Genomic DNA, 21,510 nt, shown 5'->3' with positions numbered 1-21,510 from the left:
AAGGGGAGGCGGAAAGACAAAAAAAGAATTCACTTGTCAATAAAACGTGCTGGGACAATTGGTAATTCATATTTTAAAAAAAAATGAAATTGGATTTCAACCGCACACTACAAGCAAAAATCAATTCCAAACAGATGAAACACCTCTATGTGAAGAACAACTTTAAAACTCTTGTTAGACAACACAGAAAATTATCTGCATGTTCTCAGCCCATAAGGCAGGAGTTTTCAAACAAACAAAAAGAAGAAAGAACAAAGGAAACTATTGATGATTTTTACTTCTGTTTCGCAAAAGACAGCAGAAACAAAAGAAATACTACAGATCAATAGGAAAAAGGAAAAAAGTTATTACAATGGGCAAAGGATAAGGCCACTTGAAAAAGAGCAAATTGAAAAAATATCGAAACAAAAAAATGAAAGGCATTCAATCTCACTGGAAATTCAAATTAAAATCTCGATATAATATATACAATTTCATAGTTAACAAGACTGGCAAAAATGAAAAGGTCTGACAACATCAAGTGTTAATAAAGTTGTGAAGTTAAAGGACCTCTCAGGTAATGCTGATGGAAATGTAATTTGGTACAACCACGCTGAGAAAAACATGGCGCTATCTGATAAAGTGAAACGATGTGCATGAATCCTGGCACCCAGCAATGCTTCTCCAAAGTATCCACCATTGAGCATTATTTTTCGAATGCAGGTTGAACCAATTTTTTCATTTCAAGAAATCAATTCAGTAGATTGAGACTAACTTCTTTCTTTTTGAGACCAATATTTTTTAATGAGATACTATAGAACAGAATAGGACATACCAGAATGGATTGCAGTAAGGGTAGGTATGCTCACGAAATGCTCGTTTCCATTATTTATAATGTACCCATATAAATATGCATTTAGGGACTTCCCTGGTGATGCAGTGGTTAAGACTCTGCATCCCAATGCAGAGGGGCCTGGGTTCGATTCCACACGCATACTGCAACTAAGGAGCCCGCAAACCGCAACTAAGGAGCTCACCTGCTGCAACAGAGGCCACGTGCTACAACTAAGTAGCTGGTGAGAAGCAACTAAAGAGCCTGCCTGCCATGACTAACACCCAACAGAACCAAATAAATAAATAAATAAATATTTTTCTAAAAAAAATATATTTAATTATTGGGTTTCAGTGTAAATTTTATTTATTATCATAGATTATGGCTTAAAATGTCTGAAAGCCACTGTCCTAGAGAAATTGTTCTAATTACGCACAAAAAGACAAGCATAAAAATGTTATTTCTGAACACCAAAAAATTAGAATATTATTGTCCATAAATATAAGAATAGATATTTCATTATATTCATACAGTGGGATACTATATAACAATGAAAATCAGTGAACTGAAGCTACAGGTATCAACACAGATAAATCTCAAACCATAATAAAAGTAACTTACAGAAGATATGTACAGTTTGTACCGAAGATAAGCAAAATAATTACTTCATTGTTTAGGGGTACATATATGGGATTGTTTAAGGATATATATGGGAAAAGGAAAAAGACATGCATAGGAAAAACCCACCAAATTCATAACTGTGGTTACCTCTGCAAAGGAGGGAGGGAATGCGTTGTGGGAGGGTTACATAGTAGGCCTCAACTATATTTAAAAGGTTTTTATTTATTAAGTTCATTGGAGGACATATAAATTTTTGTTTGTTTTTAATAAATTTATTTATTTATTTATTTATTTTTGACTGCATTGGGTCTTCGTTGCTGCACGTGGGCTTTCTCTAGTTGCCACAAGAGAGGGCTGCTCTTCATTGTGGTGCACAGGCTTCTCATTGTGATGGCTTCTCTTGTTGCAGAGCATGGGCTCTAGGTGCGCAGGCTTCAGTAGCTGTGGCACATAGGCTCAGTAGTCATGGCACATGGGCTTAGTGGCTCTGAGGCACGTGGGATCTTCCCTGACCAGGGACCAAACCTGTGTCCCCTGCATTGGTCGGCGGATTCTTAACCACTGTGCCACCAGGGACGTCCCCACAAATGTTGGTAATATTATTTTTTATTCTTTGGGAATGTCTGAAATGTGTCACAGGTTTTTAAAAGGGAAAGATACCATATAAACTAAAAAGACATTTGGTTAGAAATTTATAAAATTTCCAAGAAAGAGACCAGTGAATTTAATACAATAAACAATGAATTTTCTATATCAAAAATACCAGTGAAGAAGGTTTTTGATAAGATGGTAAAGTTGGTAATACATTTGTTTCATCTTCTTCCCAAGATTCAATGGGTGAAACAAACAAAAATACACAAAATGAGTGACTCCATGGAAATGATAAAAACAAGAGAATTATTAATAAACATTTTTGATGCATTTCAGGAAGGTGGAAAGCAAGTAGGATCTTATTGGAGATAACCCTGAACAGAGAAGACTGCAGCTCAGAACTGGCATGAGAGGTGCTGCACTGCGAATGCAACAGTTCTTTCCTACAGAATGCCATCTTCCACGCTCAGAGTCAGTACGTACAAAGAACAGGCGTGGACTACGGGTAACTGTGGCTAATCAAGTAGGCGTGTAATTAAAGATCTGTCTACTCAACAGCTATTCCTGGAACACCAACAAACCCACCCCACCCCCAGCCCACTCCCACCCCAGCCATGCACACAGGCAACCATGTACAGAGCAGCTGGCTGAAGAAATCCTCAGCTAGAGCCTCAGGATCTGTTCTCTAAACAGAGTATCAAGGAAGGAGGGCGAACACGGGTGTTTTACCCATGGAGATGGTTAATAACTGCTACAGTAGAACCAGAGAGGGAAAAGGAACGGCAATTTCAGCTGGCACAAATGACACCAAAGTCCTTCTTACCGCCCACCTCTCCACTGCCCCCTCCCTTACCGCAAAGTAATTTTTCTTATTTTGGCAGTTACAGAGTGAGCCTGCCTGTTCCCTTCCACTCACTCTAAAGGGAAGTCTGCCAATGTGTGGGATTCAACAACTTACACAAATCTAGTGATCATTCTGGGAAGAGATTTTATGCTTAAAAAGACCTATTCAGCTGCATAGGAGAACCAGCCACTCCTTAACATGGTCCTTCATTTAAGGATTACCAGCCATTGAGGAAAATCAAAACCGTAAGAGAAAACAAAGCAAAAAGAATTAAGTGTGATAACTGACCCTGGAGAAAAGAAGAGATAGTTAAACAAAACAAAACAAAAAAAGAATCCTCAGATTTAAAAGTCTCTTGGCTCTTTTAGGAAAAAGAAAAAGAGTTGGAAAAGTTTCTTATTTATTCTCACACATATACTCACAATATCCAATGAATTAATATGCATGATACTCATCATCATGATAATTATACCATATGCATAACAATAAATCTTTTTCACTTTTAGAAATTAAAACAACTTCCTTTTCCATAAGATGTTTACTGCTGCCTAATCTATAACAGTAATGATTAGACGTAATACTCAATGGGAAATTCAGCAAGCAATTTCCTGGATGTGTATTACACATTTTCCAAATGAAAGTCAAAATGTAGACAGGAATATGCTAAGGCCAATAGATTCCTGTACCCCACTCTACCAAAGTTTTCTGGATTCTTACCATACCCAATGTCCCAAGGACAGATTAAGTGCAGCCTGAGCAGTTCCTAGAGACAGCAACGTAACAGATTAACTCAATATGGATGTCTTTTAAAATAAGCCATTTCCAATATTTAAATCCAATCTGGGGAAAAGCTGGCAGAACTTAGAGGTTCTGGAATAAATCCATGTCTTAGAGAAGGTTGTGAAATTATCCCAACCTTCTAGAAGATATGAGCATTACTTGGCTCAGATTTTCTGGGAAAACTTCAAAATGAAACCAGTTCTGTAGTACAATGAGGCCTAGAGATAAAGCATCATCTGTCCCCCAACTTTTTCAAGTATACCACTTAGAGTACATTTAACTATTTACTAAGGAACTCAATGTCTTAAAAAAGTTAAGCATCAGAGTGTGCCTTTAAAAGTGCTTAAATGATATCCAGAGAAAATCTAATATAGTTTTTCTATTGCATGTAAACAAAGGAAGCTTGTTAAAAGAACAAATGACTTTATAAATCCTTAGAAGTTTTCTTGGCCTGTATCATGTCATGCAGCTAAAAGTCGTATTTCTAGAGCTCTTCACATATGCACAAGTTCAAAATACCTGAGCACCATGCTGTTATTTAGGTGCTAAACTTGAGTAAAACTATAAATCTGACAAAGTTCATCCTCAGAGTTCCAGAGTAGCCTTCCTATAGTTTTGTCCCCACGTTGCCACTCTTTCTCCTGCTCACATGCCAGCTTTCTACCATATTTATATCTTTTTTCAGAGTCAGCAAGCCAAAAAGGACTCTAGAGATGACCTAGCCCAATATCCTCATTTTAGAGAAAAGTAAACCACGGCTTAAGGAGTTAAAGTGATTTACCCAAGGTCACACAGCTAATGAAAGATGAAGCAGACCTGCACTAGGCCCCTGATGTCCTATGCAACAATACTCTTTCCACCATTACACACTGCCTTTGAAAAACTGCAAAATATTATGATATTGATGCATGTCTTCAAAGCTCTCAACCTGTCCTCTCTGTGCCTTTGCCCTCTTGGTGCAACAATTTGTCAACTTTCAGTCACCAATAACCTTCTTTCTTATTAATTCTATTCCTATAATAACACAGGAAAGGACTCAGTATTCATTTACCACTAGTTGATTCACTTACTAATAACACTTCTGCTCCTAATTTTACATTTGTCTTTTAGAATGGAAAACACCATAACATTTCCCAAATCAAAATATTATAAAGCTTAACAATTATATCCATAATTTAAATCCAGAAAAAAACTAAATTACCTCAGGTTCTTAATTTGCAGAAAGCAATGCTATAACATTTCATTCCCTTAAAAGAAAAGCTAGAACTCACATATTGATTCCATTGTAATACTCACCACAAAAGTGATTTGATTGTGCCGCAGGTTAAGCTCAGTTAGTGAATCCAGCCCATTGAGATTATCAACATGACTTAAAAGGTTCCTGGCAAGATTTAAAACTCTCAAATCACACAAATGATTGACGTTTTCAATTTTGGTAATCTGTTAAAAAATGAGGAAGGGATGATTAGCAGGCATAAATCTCAGATATGCAAGTTATAAAAATAAAAGACACAGTCATTGGATTCAGTGACAAGTTTATATGGAGACATTTCAAATTCCAGTTTCCTCTGTTGTAGATATTATGAAGTTCCTTAACTTGTGAAAAGTAACCAAAGGAACATATTTTATAATTTGACTGTGGTAATCATTTGAACTATATTTTATCAGATAATAAGTCCATTGTTTTGGGCATCTCTAAGTGCCCAACACTGTGCCAGGTCCCATGAAGGTGAAGAGAAATATGCATACTAGCTGCAAAATAGAAACTGTGAGCCCAAGGCATAAGCTCACAATGTTGTGACGAAACAAGGCTACCCTCTGAGAGGAAAGGCAAGGAAAAGGAATGATACCAACTTCCCCTGGTTAGTTCTCTATTTATACTGCAGGATCCTGAGAGCCGTCAAGAGTCTGAATGGAAAAGATTTAAGGAACTAGGATCCCCAGTAGAAGGTAAGGATGGATGTTCTTTATTAGTGAAACTGCTTAAGAGAGGAGATAGATAGTGTTTAGCCAGGGTACAATATGGTGGACACTGGCTGTTTAGAAAAGAGGACTTGATGTATGGAATATACACATGCACATAAGCACTGAACTGCAGCAGAGGAATTTGAGTTGCACAAGTAAGGACAGGTTAAAGGGTATAGCCCAGGAAATGATGAGAGCTCAACATGATTTTAAGTCCCACTACTGTAATATAGCAAACATAGCACAACGGGATGAGTTTCTACATGACTCAGAAGCAGGACTTCTTGCGGAGGGCTTCATCAGCCTTTTAAGGTAATGCACTTAAGTAACAATGAGTTATACACAACACTTTTCTTCTGAACATTAAAACAAATTTCACAGTCACTGGAGATTAATTTTCTTATCTGCAGGGCCATCACAATATTGTTTGAAATTTTCTATTTAACACTTCAAAGCAAATATTCGCTAAAATCACATTTTTTTAAGATTTATAATCCAGTTTCTATGATATTGTTTGGACGTTCCATATTCAAGAAATATCATCTAGATTTCATCTAGATTCAAGAGGAGAAACCTATGTATATTTATCACAAATTCAATAATATATAAAGGTAATATATGACCATGCTTCAAAATTTGTCCTGAGATTTTTGGTCTAACTAATGTAAAATGAAAATAAATAAAATCTGCAAAAGAAGAAATAAGGTTATCAGTATTTGCAGATGACAGAACTATACAGTAAGACATAGACAAAAACATTTCAAAACTAAATAGGTGATAGAATTTAAAACATATAGTATCAGCAAAAAGTAAAACAGACACTGTAAAAAAATCAGTAACAACAGCATAAGCTTGAGAAATTCTTCTAAAATACTAAAATAAATAGAGATAGGTGTATGGAACAGAAATACATAAATATAGACATGTATATATTTAACTTTTCTGAACTCGAGAAAGATATATATACAGAAGGCAGGGGCACATGACCTGTATATGGTATCTTCCCCCTACTGCTAATAATCCTGGGGCATTTCTTTTAGAAAACTACCTTTTTTCCAATTCCATTTGGTCCTGGTGGGACTTACAATTAGAATGCCTACATTTTAGAGCCCCTTTTTAGTATTGTGACTCTGAAAAAAAATGTTGTTAACTCATATATAGGTATCAATCTGTAATTTTAAAAAAATCACTGGGGATATTGTTCAGCTTCTTGGTTTGCAATCAGACAGATCAGAATAGTGTGCAACATCTCTGACGGAATAAAGTCTGGTACTCGTTTCAGCCATAGACAAAGTCACAGGCCTAGGGCAAATGACAGAAACTTCAGGCAAAAGGTGGTATAGAGTGAGAGTAGAGTTCTTGATCAGTTAATAAATTTCACAGCCAAGAGAAGAGAGGATAGGAATGTTCAAAAGCCTTATCTCGGGTCACACGCATCAGAGAGGGTCTCAAAGTAGACAGCAGAATTTCTTAATATGTCTAGGAAAGCTGGATACTCCAGTTTTACGTATAAGAGTAACCCAGACTGATCCATTTGGATAAAGACAAGCTTCCTACTCAGCAATACTGAAAAAAGACGTCTGCTTTCAGGCAAGTGATCACAGAAAGGGCAAGCTCTCCCTGCAGGAAAAGATGTCACTGAAAGAACAGATTCTTCTTGAAGCACATTTGTGTCCATGTTAAAGTAAGTGTTTACCAAGAGAACATTTTCTGCAGACAAAAAATAATCTAGGTCATAAATTTAGAGTCAACCTCCCATATTCCTCTGTATTCTTTACTACTCACATGCAATCAATTGCTAAATCTTAATGTTTTTACTTTTTAAATATTTATCCAATCTGTCCCCTTGTTATATCCCTAGTGCTAGTACTTTAAGTTGCCATCACTTCTCACCAAGATTATTGAATTAGTCTCTCAACTGTTCTGTCTCTAGTTTCACCTGCCCCCAACTCTTTCCATTCCCCAATCTGTTTCTTGAACACTATCACTATTCCTCCCAATGTTTTTCACATCCATAAACCAATTACATTTCATTTCACAATGCATACCATGTATCATTTTTATTTCCAATGGAAGTAAATTCAAAACACACAAAATATTCACTTAATTTTCTTCTAGTTTTTTAACTACCTGATGCTATTTTTTTAGAGTTGCACATTGTTTCAACTTGAATAGTATATCTCCTGACTTTTTAATCACCAAGGCTGTCTTTGCTTTAGTCCAAATTTTTGCTTACTGGATTTAAATATTTGAAACAAGACTCAGATTTTCACTTAAAACTTCCTTCTTGTAATTATAGAACCTTGAGAAATAATTTGTGTAGTACAAATATTTAATCTTATTATACAGAATATCACAAACATGTGCTGGAATTATAAGACACATAACACAGGTCAGCTAACAAGGAATAGAGCATTTTTCATTAACATAATGTTGGTAAATAATCCCTACACATAATATACAGATCAAGTGATATGTTATCCCTTTGCCAGTTGCTCTTATAGATCTTGGGTAATGCCCATGAATTCTTAAAGGTATTTTATAATATGAAAACCACATAAATGCTTATTTCTCATATATACATTTTAAAATAAACTTAAGAAAAATACTGCTACCATACAATGTCTCACTTATACTCATGAACAGTATTTAAAACAGTGGGCTACACAAAGATAAAATAGCAATTCCTTACTACAGCATAGAAAGCCCCCCACAATCTGGCCTTTACCTAACTCTCTTGCCTCATCTCTCACCATCCCTCAACATGTGCTAAATTCTCTAGCAGTAAAAAATACTCACCATGTTGTCTTTAGTCTCAGTGCTTTTGTATATGATATTCTCGTACTGACAAAACTCTTTAATTCTTCTTTCCCTTCCACCACCATCTAACTAACTAGATAATTTTCCCTCTTCTAGAAAGACACAAACCAGCCTGCAGAGCTGGACAATTCCCAGGCCATCAATACTCCTCCCTCTGTGTGTACACACAGGCAGACATACAGATGGGGCTGGGATGAGATTAGAACCTAGCAGATGTGGCCCATCTAGATCTATCAAGGTTTTACTAATTACACTCGCTTTTCAACAAAATGATTGGGACTTACAGCTATTAGAAGGCCTAGAGAGATCACACTCAGGTTTATGCCTGACCAACTGCAAGTGGGGAATCTTGTTCTCAACAGGCAGGGACTCCCAGATCACCCTAAAATGTACACTTACCACCTCAGGAGAGGTTTTACCTTCTGCACGAGCATGTAGCTCATATAGCTATTCATAAATAAGTACTCATATTGCAAAGACTAAAATTTAAATGTAAGGGTAAAGGGTTAAAAAAACCAGCCAAGATGCTTTGAGAGACAAGAATAAGCAAGGGGAACATAACACACCAGACAGAGAAATTAAGACAGACACGTGTATGGGTAGACAAATAGATCAAACAGAATAATGGTTCCAGGTTAAACAGTAATCAGGGAAATACAAATCAAAACCATGAGGGGACACTGCTTTTTGCCAATTCAATTGGCAAAAATTAAGAAGACTGACAATTCCAAATGCTGAATAGGATGCGAAGAAACAGGATCTATTATGTGTTACTGGTGGGAGTAAAAACTGGTACAATCACTTCGGAAAATAATCTGGCATTATCTTTTAAAGTTAGACATTTAAATATAATGTATGGAAGAAACATGTACAAGAATGTTCTTAGAAGTACTATCCTGGCTTCGCAGTTGGAACAGTGGTTAAGAATTCACTTGCCAATGCAGGGGACACAGGTTCAAGCCCTGGTCTGGGAAGATCCCACATGCCATGGAGCAACTAAGCCCGTGTGCCACAACTACTGAGCCTGCACTCTAGAGCCCACAAGCCACAACTATTGAGCCCACGTGCCACAACTACTGAAGCCCAGGTGCCTAGAGCCCATGCTCCACAACAAGAGAAGCCACCACAATGAGAAGCCCACGCACCACAATGAAGAGCAGTTCCCGTTCCTCCCAACTAGAGAAAGCCCACGCACACAGCAACAAAGACCTGACACAGCCAATTTATTAAATAAATAAATATAGATAAATAAATGTTTTTTAAAAAAGAAGTATTACTATCCTAATAGGAAACAAAACAAAAAACAAACAAAAAGGAATCAACCCAAATGTCTATCAATAATAAATGGAGAAAAACGTTTTTGTATAATCAAACCATGGAACATACAACAATAAAGATAAACTACAGCTATATAATCAAAATAGATAAATCTCAGTAACATAATATTGTATCCAAAAAGCAAACACTAAATGATGATATATAGTTTGACGCCTTTCAATACAACTAAACAATATACTATTTAGACACAAATATATGTGATAAAAAGCAACTAAAAACACCAAAAAAGGAATGATAAATGTGAAATCCAGAATAGTGGTACCTGGAATAAAGAAGGAACATTTAAGTAGAAGAAAATCAATAGTAATATTCTAGTTCTTCGGTTGGGCTTGGCTATAAGTTAATAAGGAACTAATTAAGAAAACTGTCATAACCATAAGAATTCTAAATGTTTTATCTGTCATTTGCTGCTAAGGAATTACCAAATTTTATGTAAATGGCCTAATACCTTAATACCATAGCTAATTTCAGTGAATCAGTAAAGTAACTCTGGAAAAATTCAACACAAGTATAATCCTTAAAACTTTCATACCAAATTTCCTAGAGCTTTTTCAAAAAAGAAAGACATGAAAGGGCTTTAACAATACCTGATTTCCATGAAGGTCCAAGACATCTAAGCTTTTTAGATTCTCCAGATTTGAGATTTTCTTTATTCTGAAAATCAGAATAAGTAGAGTAGAAATACAGATGTATCACATCTACTGTAAATCAAAACACTTTAAGACATAACTCATTTTAATTTATTCTTTTTGATAGATAGAAATACATACATATATATATAGAGAGAGAGGTTATATATAATTATATATAAAAAACATTTTTCCATTGATTTAATTATAATGTTAAAGATGCAGTCTCATCAGGGGAAATGTCTCAAAGACAGCTTAAAAGTCCTATCTTTAGGAATGAACAATTCTACTTCTAGGAACTTTAGCACGAAGCACTTATTCAAGGCAATTCCCTTCACGTTAAAATACAACCTGAATTCCTTACCTCAGTCCTCAAGGCCCTAAACTGTCTGGCTGACTCTTCCTCCAGCTTATCTCCTTCCACGGCTCAGGCTCACCCACTCACTCTGCTCCAGCCACAGGGGCTTTCTTGCCATCTTTAACTTGACAAATTCATTTCTGCCTTGGGGTGTTTGCCCTTGCTGTCCCTTTCTCCTTCATGTTCTTGCCCCAGAACTTCACATGGTCCACTCACATCATTCAAGTCTCGGCTCAAATACCTTCTTGGAGTAGCCTATCCAGGTGACCCTAGGGAAAAGAGCTCCCCATTCCTGTCTCCATCACTCTCTCCTTCCTCTGTTTTAATGGATTTCGTTGCATTTATCCTTGCCTAAAATTATATTATGTATCGTATACTTTTTTATATCTCCTTCCTCAAACCAAAATGTGAGCTTCAAGAGGAGAGAAACGTTGACATGTCCTCTCCTGTATCCCCAGAACTCATGATACTGCCTGGCACCAAGCAGGCACCCAATAGATATTTGTTTAATCAGTGAATGCATACACTGACTAAATGGGTGAGTTTTATGCACAAGGGCATTCATGACAGGATCATTCATCACTGGGACAAACTGGTACCACCGAAACGCTTTCTACTCAACCTGCTCCATTTGTGAATATTTATTTGCAATTTTTCATTGGCCATCTTGTGAAAGCTAAAATGTTGCTATAAATTTAAAAACACAGAATTTTTACCTCTAAAATGCCCCCTCTTATGTTCCCTAATGGTTAGGGCCTACCCACTGTCTCCCTCATTCCTATCTTTGATGGCTACCATACCTGTCCAACTGCCTCCAACTGGACTCTAACAAAAAACAAAAACAAAAGCAAAAACCACTTCCCTTTTATTGTTCTCCCTCCTATAGACCCTTCTTTCTCCTACTACCATTATTCAGTTGAGGGAAAGGAACAATGGCAAAGAAAAGCTAAAAATGAAGCCCATGTGATTCATCTTTATCATCATCTATCACTGATTATTTCTGTTGTCATTGTGTATTGCCTCAAAGAACCATTTCCACCTTCCTAAATGCTTCCAGAACCTGGATCATACCTTGAAACTTCATATATGCTGATCACTATATAAACATAATGAAAACTTAAACTTCGTGAATTTGTATCTCCATTTGACCTTAGCCATCTTACATCATAGCCAACTGCAGACTTATATTACCACAACCAATCCAATCCAATTTAATTTATAAAAATATTTATCATAGACCTATTATGTTCCATCTCAGTGTGACTATAGTTCTTCCTCTCTCCCTTCTCTCTCTCTCTTTCTCTCTCTTTCTCTCTCTCTCTCTCACACACACACACACACACACACCATACTCCCTTATGACCACAACCCCCTCATCAGTCTCCTTTCTCAGACTAAAACACTGGCAAAATCCACCCTATTTGTGAATGGAGCACTCTACCCCTGAACACCCCTAAGTCAGTTCATTCAAACCATTAACATTCTTCTGGACTCATTGGAATCCTTCATTAACCTTCATCCAGAGTCAGGCATTTAATACTGTCTCATCTTACACTTCACTCTAATAATAATAGTGACGATTAATAATAACAAAAAAAATAATAATAGCAGCTAAACCAGACAGAAAACAGACAAAATTTTGAACAGAATTATTCCTCTGTCTGCTTTGCTCCTGAAATACCTAGAACAGTGGGTGAAAATTACAGTATCTTAATAATATGGCTTAGGACAGAGTGATGCTTTCTAGCAATAATTTGACCTCACAGGTATTAGAGAATATTTTTATTCAGTTACTTACACTCCCAAGCTCACATTCCCTAAAACAGTGGTTCTCAAACTTTTGTGTGTATCAGAATCATCTGGAGGGCTTGCTAAAAACACAAATTGCTGAGCCCTACCTCCAGAGTTTCTGGGATAGGGTCCAAAAATTTGCATTTCTAACAAGTTCTCGGGTGTGCTGATGCTGCTGGTCCTGGAATCACATTGTGAGAAGTACCCTAAAATATAGACTTCTTTTCTCATCAAATCTCAATTCCCCCCTCATACAAGCTTTATGAGGTGAACTCACCTACTGAAGCCAATTTTAGAATTCCTTAGGGAAACAATCAGATATGCAGACAAAGATTTACAGACAAGGATATTCGTCACAACACACACACACACACACACACACACACACACACACACACGACACAATGTATGTCTAACCAAAGGGAACTATTAAGTAAATTGTTATATATATACCCATATATACTACGTAGCTCTTAAAAATTATATTTTCAAAGAACATTTAATGACAGGAGAAAACGTAAATAAGAAAACAGAAATATTCAAGTAAAAAACACAGTATAAAAACCAATTTTGTAAAACTGTGATACGTGAGAATAGAATGCAGGGTGTACTCAAGTGCTGATAACAAAAACTTGGAAATAAGACAAAGGGATGACTGCATGTCCTTTCAATGTGCTCCCAGAGCACTCACTGTCAACAAAGCTACCTAAGGATCATCTGACTATTTGCAACTGACTACAGAGACCAAATTCTGCAAGGTTATATACTAACTTGTAGAAAATTAATAAGATGTAATGATAATTTTTGTCAAATAGGGATGTAGTTTGTTTTGTCTAACAGAAAAGGTAATCCATAGGGTTATGATTCAGTGTTTTGTAGGATATTAACCTGTTTAATAACAATCATTCCAGTATTATTTATTTTTCATTGACTATGTATCAGTTTCTCTTATCCTCCTTTGAACCAGCTTTGTCATCCTACTAGTTCCCTCACTATTGAGTTAATTAAAATTTTGGCCTGTAGTTACCATCTATTGGTCTGAGAATTATATTTTTAACATTTTGAAAATTATACATAAGATATGGAGATTGTCTCAGCCCAAGTTTCTCTGATTTGGAGGATGAATGTAATCTGTTTCTGTATTTATCAGAAACTCTGGGCACCTTTAAGGCACTTCAATCACAAAACTTCATGTGTAATATGTCTTCTCAAAGCATTCCACCAGCGCCATATATAGAGTTAAGCTACCCAGTAAAACAGTCCCTATCTGTTGTGACTTCAAGCATTCTCTTAGCTTTGACACATAGTGGCTTCATGACTCTCACTTCAGATTTTGATTGCCCAGGTGAACAGGAAGAAAAATGGACAAGTTGTTCAGTCAGTTAAATCCTAGACCAGCCAAATATCTTGCTGTCCTATTCTCATGAACTGCCTTTGCCATAGATTCCTTCCCTACCCCCAGCACCTGAAGTAACATAAAAACAAATCCAATTCTAAGGAATTCCGAGGCAGATGAAGGCATAAGTTGACCTAGGAGGCTACTGGTCAGATTAAGTATTGTTATTAGGAGTTTGCAGAATCCTAGTCAGTTTCTAAACAGTTTAAGATTTTTACGTTGATACCAATGTGACCTGAAAGATTTTAAATTTTAAAAGTTCTCCCATTACACAGAACTGAACTACAAAAAGACAAGGCTCACTCATCACTCAGCAACTGACCTCTAGGGATATATCACAGCTTGTCTCTGTAGGCCACATTATGTAATTGGTGACAGAATAAGGACCCCACTACAGGATCTAACAGGGCCTGGCTTTTCAGGTGTCAAAGACAAATCCTTAAGTGGGAACTTTTAAGAAATCAAAAAGAAAGGAATATGGAATCCCAGCATCTGGTAGAGAATTCTGTTATCTATAGTCCTGGGTGATCAGAAGAAGATCCAGAGAAGTTCTATTCACTAGCCTGTGATCATCAGCATACCAGAAGATCTCACAAGGATAAACAGGGGATTTAGAAAACGGAAGAGGTAGATGGTAAGAACTTCAACAGCAAAGTGGTACAGAGGGGTTGGGAGTTCTTTGGTAGCAATGTAAACTTCACATACGGAATCTAAGCAGAATCTTTCTAGCTTTTGAGCAGAAATCTTTGTTGGATCTGCTTGAATTGAAAGGCATGTGGTTGCACTGGGTTTTCATATGTGGTTCCATTGCTTTGGACTAAAGGGCTGCAGTGCTTTGAGATGTGGGAGGGAGAAAACTTTCTGGATTTAACCAGCAGGGGGCAACAAGTCATCCAAGACAAAAACAAGGAGACAGGGTGGCAGATGTGCTTCTCTCTTCTCTAGCATTCCCCAGCCAGGTTTGCCTAATAGTCACTAAAATACTGCCTTAATATAGATTTGCATCTTCAAGGCTCACAGGCCCCTTGCTGTGACCACTTCAGCTGGCTGGAGAGCAGTAGGCATGTTTTAGGGATCAGATTTGCATTGTACCGATACTTCAGAAATATGCAGTTTGGGACAATGTGGAAAGTATATTCTTCTGAATCATTTTCTAACAGTTCTAGAACTGTTTAACAGCTATTTTCTTTATGTGAAAAGTAAAGTAAAATGTGAGCAAAAAGCAAACAAACAAACACATAGGGGAATTCCCTGGCAGTCCAGTGGTTAGGAATCATGCTTTCACTGCAGAGGGCCGAAGTTCAATCCCTGGCTGAGGAACTAAGATCCCACAAGCCATGCAGCGTGGCCACAAAAAAAGTTAAAAAAAATAATAATTAAAAATTAAATTAAATTTTTAAAAAAGATGGAGGAGTAGAAAAAGATAGACTGGTGTCTTCAAGGCACAAATTATTTTAAAAAACAAAGGGAAAAAAAAAACACCTTAAAACGTTATTTACAAGAAGCCAGAGAAGCTGAAAAGAAGAGGAATGTGGAAAAAAGGGAACCTTCATGCACTGTTGATGGGAATATAAATTAGTGCAGCCACTATGGAAAACATTATGGGAATTCCCCAAAAAATTAAAAATGGAACTACCATATGATCGAGCAATTCCACTCCTGGGTATATATCTGAAGAAAACAAAAACACTAAGTAGAAAAGATATGTGCACCCCTATGTCACTGCAGCATTATTTACAATAGCCACAATATGGAAGCAACCCAAGTGCCCATCAATAGATGAATGGATAAAGAAGACTCTGTGTGTGTGTGTGTGTGTGTGTGTGTGTGTGTGTGTGTAATATTACTCAGCCATAAAAAACAATAAAATCTTGCCATTTGCAACAACATGGATGGACCTAGAGGGTATTAGGCTAAGTCAAATGCATCAGACAGAGAAAGACAAAATACCATATGATTTCACTTACATGGGGAAGCTAAAAAACACAACAAAACAGAAACAGCTATAGATATAGAGAACAAACAGGTGGTTGCCAGAGGGGAGAGGGGGAGGGAGGAAAGAAATAGGTGAGGGAGATTAAGAGGCAAAAACTTCCCGTTGCAAAATAAATGAGTCATAGGTATGAAATGTCCTGCATGAGCAACACAGTCAATAATTAATGTAATGTCTTTGTTTGGTGAGAGATGGAAACTAGACTTATCACGGTGATCATTTTGAAATGTATAGAAGTATTGATCACTATGTTGTGTAACAGAAGTTAATATAGTGTTGGAGGTTGATTATACTTCAAAAATTAAGTCAGAAAACTAAATTAGATTTGTAGTTACCAGAGGTAGGGGATGGGTGAGAGGAGGGGGAACTGGATGAAGGTGGTCAGAAGATACAAACTTCCAGTTATGAGATAAATATGTACTAGGGATGCAATGTACAACATGATAAATATAATTGACACTTCTGTATGTTATACATGAAAGTTGTTAAGACAGTAAATCCTGAGTTCTCAACACAAGAAAAAACACTTTTTCCTATTTCTTTAATTTTGTATCTAATGATGGATGTTCACTAAACTTATTGTGACAATCATTTCATGAAGTATGTAAGTCAAATCATTATGCTGTACACCTTATACTTATACAGTGCTGTATGTCAATTACACCTCAAGAAAATTGGAAGAAGACAAAAACAAACAAAAAACTGCTTACTCGAGGACTAAAATAAGGACCTAAAAGCCATGATGTTGAAGAAAAAATGGAAGCTAGACAAACAAATCAGAAACTCCAAGGATGAAAAACTAATAAAGAATTCTCTGGGAGAGATGACCAGGAGCACCTAGAAGGAAATGTCTTAATTGTATGAAAAGTCTACTTTCCCCCTCAGTTTATTGAGGGAATGCTCTGGTGGCATACTCCTATTGTGTGTAGTTTGTACATATCCAACCTTGCAAAAGCCATTTCATTTCTTCTTCTGTAAATAAGAGAGCTGACCTCTGAGGTCACTCCAAACTCTAATACTCTGTGATCCTATAATTCCTCTAAATTCCCACATGCTACCATAATTCTTAGTTTAACACTTGAACCAACTATAGGTGATAAACTACACTGATGGAAACTTTCAAGAAACCACAGAAAATAGACAAGAGCCTAGAATGCTAGGACATGATCTTGGAAAAAGTATCTTACACTGCCACTGGCCAGTGAGAATAAAGAGGTAATTCAAGGTCCATGCTGTGGGGGGTGGAAATAGGGAGAAGAGGAACCAAGCTTAAGTATAATGCTATATCTACACTTCATGATAATATAAAAATTGATTCTTGGATTTTGCTAAACAGCCTATTTTTTTGTAAGCACTGCAAAAGCTATCTAGTAAAAAGGAATGGAAAGAAAAATCTTGAACAAATCTCAAGGAAATTAGTCAGGAATTGTGTAGCTGCACTACACAATAGAGCCTTATAAAAGGAACTAGGGAAGTTCATATAGGATGTAATATTAAATACAGACTGAAAATATCATCTGAATAATAATCAATCAGTATAGTTATAACTGAGTATCAGTGGGGTATTGATTCCTGGATCCCCATGGATATCAAAATCTGTAGATGCTCAAGTCCCCTATGTAAAATAGCAGAGTATATATAAACTTTAAATCATCTCTAGACTACTCATAGTATATACTACAGTGTAAATGCTACATAAATAGTTTCCAGGAGTGCGGCAAATTCAAACTTTGCTTTTTGGAACTTTCTGGAATATTTCTTCCAAGTATTTTCAATCTTCAGTTGGTTTAATTAGTGGATGAGAAACTGGATACAGATGGCTGACTATAATTTGACAATCACAAAGTATCAAATGTTTATCCTCAGCCAAGCACTGAGAAGCGTCACAAGTGAAACACAGAATCCTAATGTGAATACATGTCTAAAATACAGCCTAGTAAACATAAAAGCCAAAGCCTGCTATTTACTTCCGCATAAAATATGGCACTGGAAAGCAACAGAAATAATAAAATATGCACTTAATAAATGTTATTTGGTTTGAATAAGTGTCAGATTAAATCTCATAAAACAAATTATGACCGAATCTTAATCCATTCAAATAATCTTTCAAAAATTTTGTCTACTAGTTTCTTAAGTATGATTCAATTTTGAGTTGCCATCTAAGCACCACAGGACTCAATGTTAGTCCTAAGTATAACAAACAAAAACTGATCTAAATAGATTACCTGTTTTTCCCCAACAGAAGGACACGGAGGGATCTCAGAGTAGAAAGCCCACTAATTTCTTCAATCTGGTTATCATATAAATCCAAGAATATTAGCCTCTGCAGATTAGAAATATTTTGGATCCGAGTTATAAAATTATGTTGAAAGTTCAATAAACGAAGGTGTTCTTCCCCATCGATGATAGGACATACAGTCAGCTTTTGCCTAGAAAACATTTTTTAAAGTTAATAAGGTTCTGATTTAGCAGTCTGCCTCCTCCTACAAATATTAATAATAGTATCTTTGTGCTCCCATGCTGTGAGGAGAAAAAGATAAACAGAACCACTTCTTGCTTCCATGAACTAAGCATTCTAGATCTAATTGTAAATCACTCATATAAAAGCCAACATACTTTGGCAAGGGTTATCATTAAAATGAAGTCTACCTCTCATTGTATTAAAAAAAAAACTCCAACACTGTTTCACATAAAATTAACCTATCATAAAACGTTCAATGTAATTGCCTTCTGTAATAGATGCTGAGATGATTCAAAGAACCATGTCACGTAACTAGAGAAATGTGTTTGCCATCAATCCACTGTTGAGGCGTTACTCAACTAGGAAGTTTGCTTAACCATCTGCTGTTAGATATGCACTGCTAAGCTAAAGGGATGCACAGCAGAGGTGATGTCTCTGTGGGTTATAGTTCTAAGGTAAGGTTGAAATCCTTCGTCCACCATTCTACTGCTGACACTTTCCTAGATTTAAAGATGAGGATCAAGTTCTAAACACACTTATTCATTCAAAATTTTTTGAGAGTTTACTTTGTGCCAGGCTCTGTTCTAGGTGCTGGAAATACAGAACTAAACAAAACTCCCAGTGTCTGTGGAGCTTATATTCTAGTAGGAGGAGACAAACAATAAACTTGATAAGTTAAATACTTAATACGTTAGAGGGTGGTAAATGCTAAGAAGAAAAATAAAGCAAAGACAGGCGCTGGGGACTGTCAGGGTCGAAGGAATTACAGCTTCGGAGGGGGTGGCCAGGGAAGGTTATCCTAGGTGATGACACTTGAGTAAAGGTCTGATGTAAAGATCTGAGAAAGACAGTGAGTCTACAGATATGTAGTGGAACAGCATTCCAGGTGGAGGGAACAGCGAATGCAAAAGCTCCGAGGTTTAAGCATGCTTGGTGTATCCAAGGAGCAGCAAGGAGGCAGGTAAGGCTGTAGCAGGGTGAGTGAAGGAGAGATTAGGAGGCAGTGAGCTAATGAAGTAAAAGGGAACTCAACTGGATAGGGCTGAGCAGCCCATGTGAGGACTATATTTTGAAGTTTTATCTATAGTACCCTTTTAGAGTATAGTCAAGCTCTTTTACATTATATAGATATAAAATTTCTCCACATACCCTTGGAAGGATAAATTTAAAAATTGGTAACAGTGATTATACCTAGGTAGGAGAATTAGATAGCTGGAAAATAAGAAGAGGGAGAGAGACTTTTATACCTTTCAAATCTTGAACCATGTCTATATGTTACCTAACCAAAAAATAAAATAAGTTGTCCTCACCTTTCTAGGGTCAATCTGTCTGAGTAAAGAATTTTCTCTTCAGAAGAACGTTGGAGAATAGGAAATGATGGCATTGATGAGCTCACCAAATTAATATGATCACCTATTGAAAATGATATACACATTACTTGATTAAGAAAAATTTTTTAAATCTTGAAACTAAAGTCACCTTATATTTGGAGAACTGTGGCACCTACAAATACCCTTTCTAGAAAATATAGCTTCCATAGCTCTCCATACTTGAAATCAGTTACTAAACTTGAGCTTGTTTCTTTCCTTCTCAAACCTAAACTATGTGTTCTGTGTATACCAAATAATTTTTCCCTTGCCTTATAGATTGGTTGAAAGTATAGAACTACTCTAGTGCTGTCTTTATCCCTTTATAATCCTGACCCCTAATACTAAATTTTAACTCTCTTATAACTGATATGATAGTCCCTCATTACCAGATACATTTGGGCCAGCACTATGACAGCCCTGCCGGATTCTGGACTTTGAAGGTGTCTGAATGGAAGAATCTCCAAATGCTGATAAGGAGCTCGTGGTAGTTTTCATTTCCAGCCCACATAGTTCTGTCACATTTGTTGTGGATGAGATGCAGGATGATTTATTACGAGGTGAAGGGCTTATAACTCTTCCATCTCCTTCAAAATATCAAAAAATTTATCACAAAGCTACACAATACATGACTTTGCTGCAGGAAATATAGAGAAAGTAGTTTTGGACAGCAAATGTAAACCTCGCATCATCCTTTTTACTTTGTATGTTCAGCTACTGTTGGTAAAGAATATTGCAGAGACCAAAGTAGATGTAAGTAAATCTTGTACACTTGTACTTGGGCTTGTAGTTAGGGTCCACAAGGTATGTGACACCTCTATGAGGTTTATAGACTGTTAGATGTTGTCCCTGCCATTAAGTAGCTTTCAATCTAGTGGACAAACACACATGAAATTAATAAACTGTAGAGACCAGCACACACAAAATGCAGAATGAAAAAACAATCCCTATTTATATATTCACACATAAACGTGTCTGGCTATTTTTTACTTAAAGAAGATGGTCACAGATGAATTTTGGGGGAGGTGGATATTAAGATGTATTCTGAAGATCCAGAAGAATGTAGAATAGCTAATAAAAGATGATGGGAAGTTCCAAAAACAAGGTAAGACTTGAGCAATGGATCAAGGGTACCAGTTTGAACACCAGAAGAAATCGACTTTATTTCCTTCCACAAAGAGAAAATTTCCTGAAGGCGGCAACTGATGTTGATGGGCGTGATAAGCAGTAAAACAGAATCCAAGGTACCACAGAACTCTACCGCTTAAACCAACCAAAAAGGCAAAAAAGATGAACCCAAATATAGGAAGCTAACATATTCTTTGGAAGGCTATCTTAAAATCAAGTTCCATATAGGGCTTCCTAGGTGGCGCAGTGGTTAAGAATCTGCCTGCCAATGCAGGGGACACAGGTTTGATCCCTGCTCCAGGAAGATCCCACATGCCATGGAGCAACTAAGCCCGTGCGCCACAACTATTTACAAAAAAAGACCAAACACGGCCAATAAAATACATAAATAAATAAATAAATAAAATCAAGTTACATATATATCATATTAAAGAACTGTAAAGCAATGGTGTTTGCTAACTTCTTCAGGTATTGAAGATATAAACCAAAGTATCACATACCTAGCTTCTTGAACAAAATAATCAGTGCTCACACTCCACTTTTCTGAAAATCATGAAATATCAAGATAATTAATAATGATGTTCTAGAGTACAAGCATTCAGAATTAAGATCATGTT

The 21,510-nt window shown here is 36.6% G+C and overlaps 1 protein-coding gene across 3 annotated transcripts in view; it reads right to left on the bottom strand.

The window, feature by feature from the left end:
• The window catches only part of LRRC49 (leucine rich repeat containing 49), a 143,465-nt gene that overhangs the window by 115,406 nt on the left and 6,549 nt on the right, over window positions 1–21,510 (bottom strand). For 2 of the 3 annotated variants that reach the window (XM_057724380.1, XM_057724381.1), the window contains exons 4-7: window positions 19,709–19,811; window positions 18,163–18,366; window positions 10,358–10,424; window positions 4,944–5,087 (exon numbers count right to left, since the gene is read on the bottom strand). In XM_057724380.1, coding sequence (XP_057580363.1) covers window positions 4,944–5,087; window positions 10,358–10,424; window positions 18,163–18,366; window positions 19,709–19,811 — 518 coding nt within the window. Of the gene's footprint in view, window positions 1–4,943; window positions 5,088–10,357; window positions 10,425–18,162; window positions 18,367–19,708; window positions 19,812–20,154; window positions 20,353–21,510 lie in introns of all 3 variants that reach the window. The other variant, XM_057724379.1, reaches the window with a different exon arrangement.

Source organism: Hippopotamus amphibius, chromosome 2, assembly GCF_030028045.1.
Source record: "Hippopotamus amphibius kiboko isolate mHipAmp2 chromosome 2, mHipAmp2.hap2, whole genome shotgun sequence".
Lineage (NCBI taxonomy): Eukaryota > Metazoa > Chordata > Mammalia > Artiodactyla > Hippopotamidae > Hippopotamus > Hippopotamus amphibius.
This window is presented reverse-complemented; position numbering and strand designations above follow the sequence as displayed.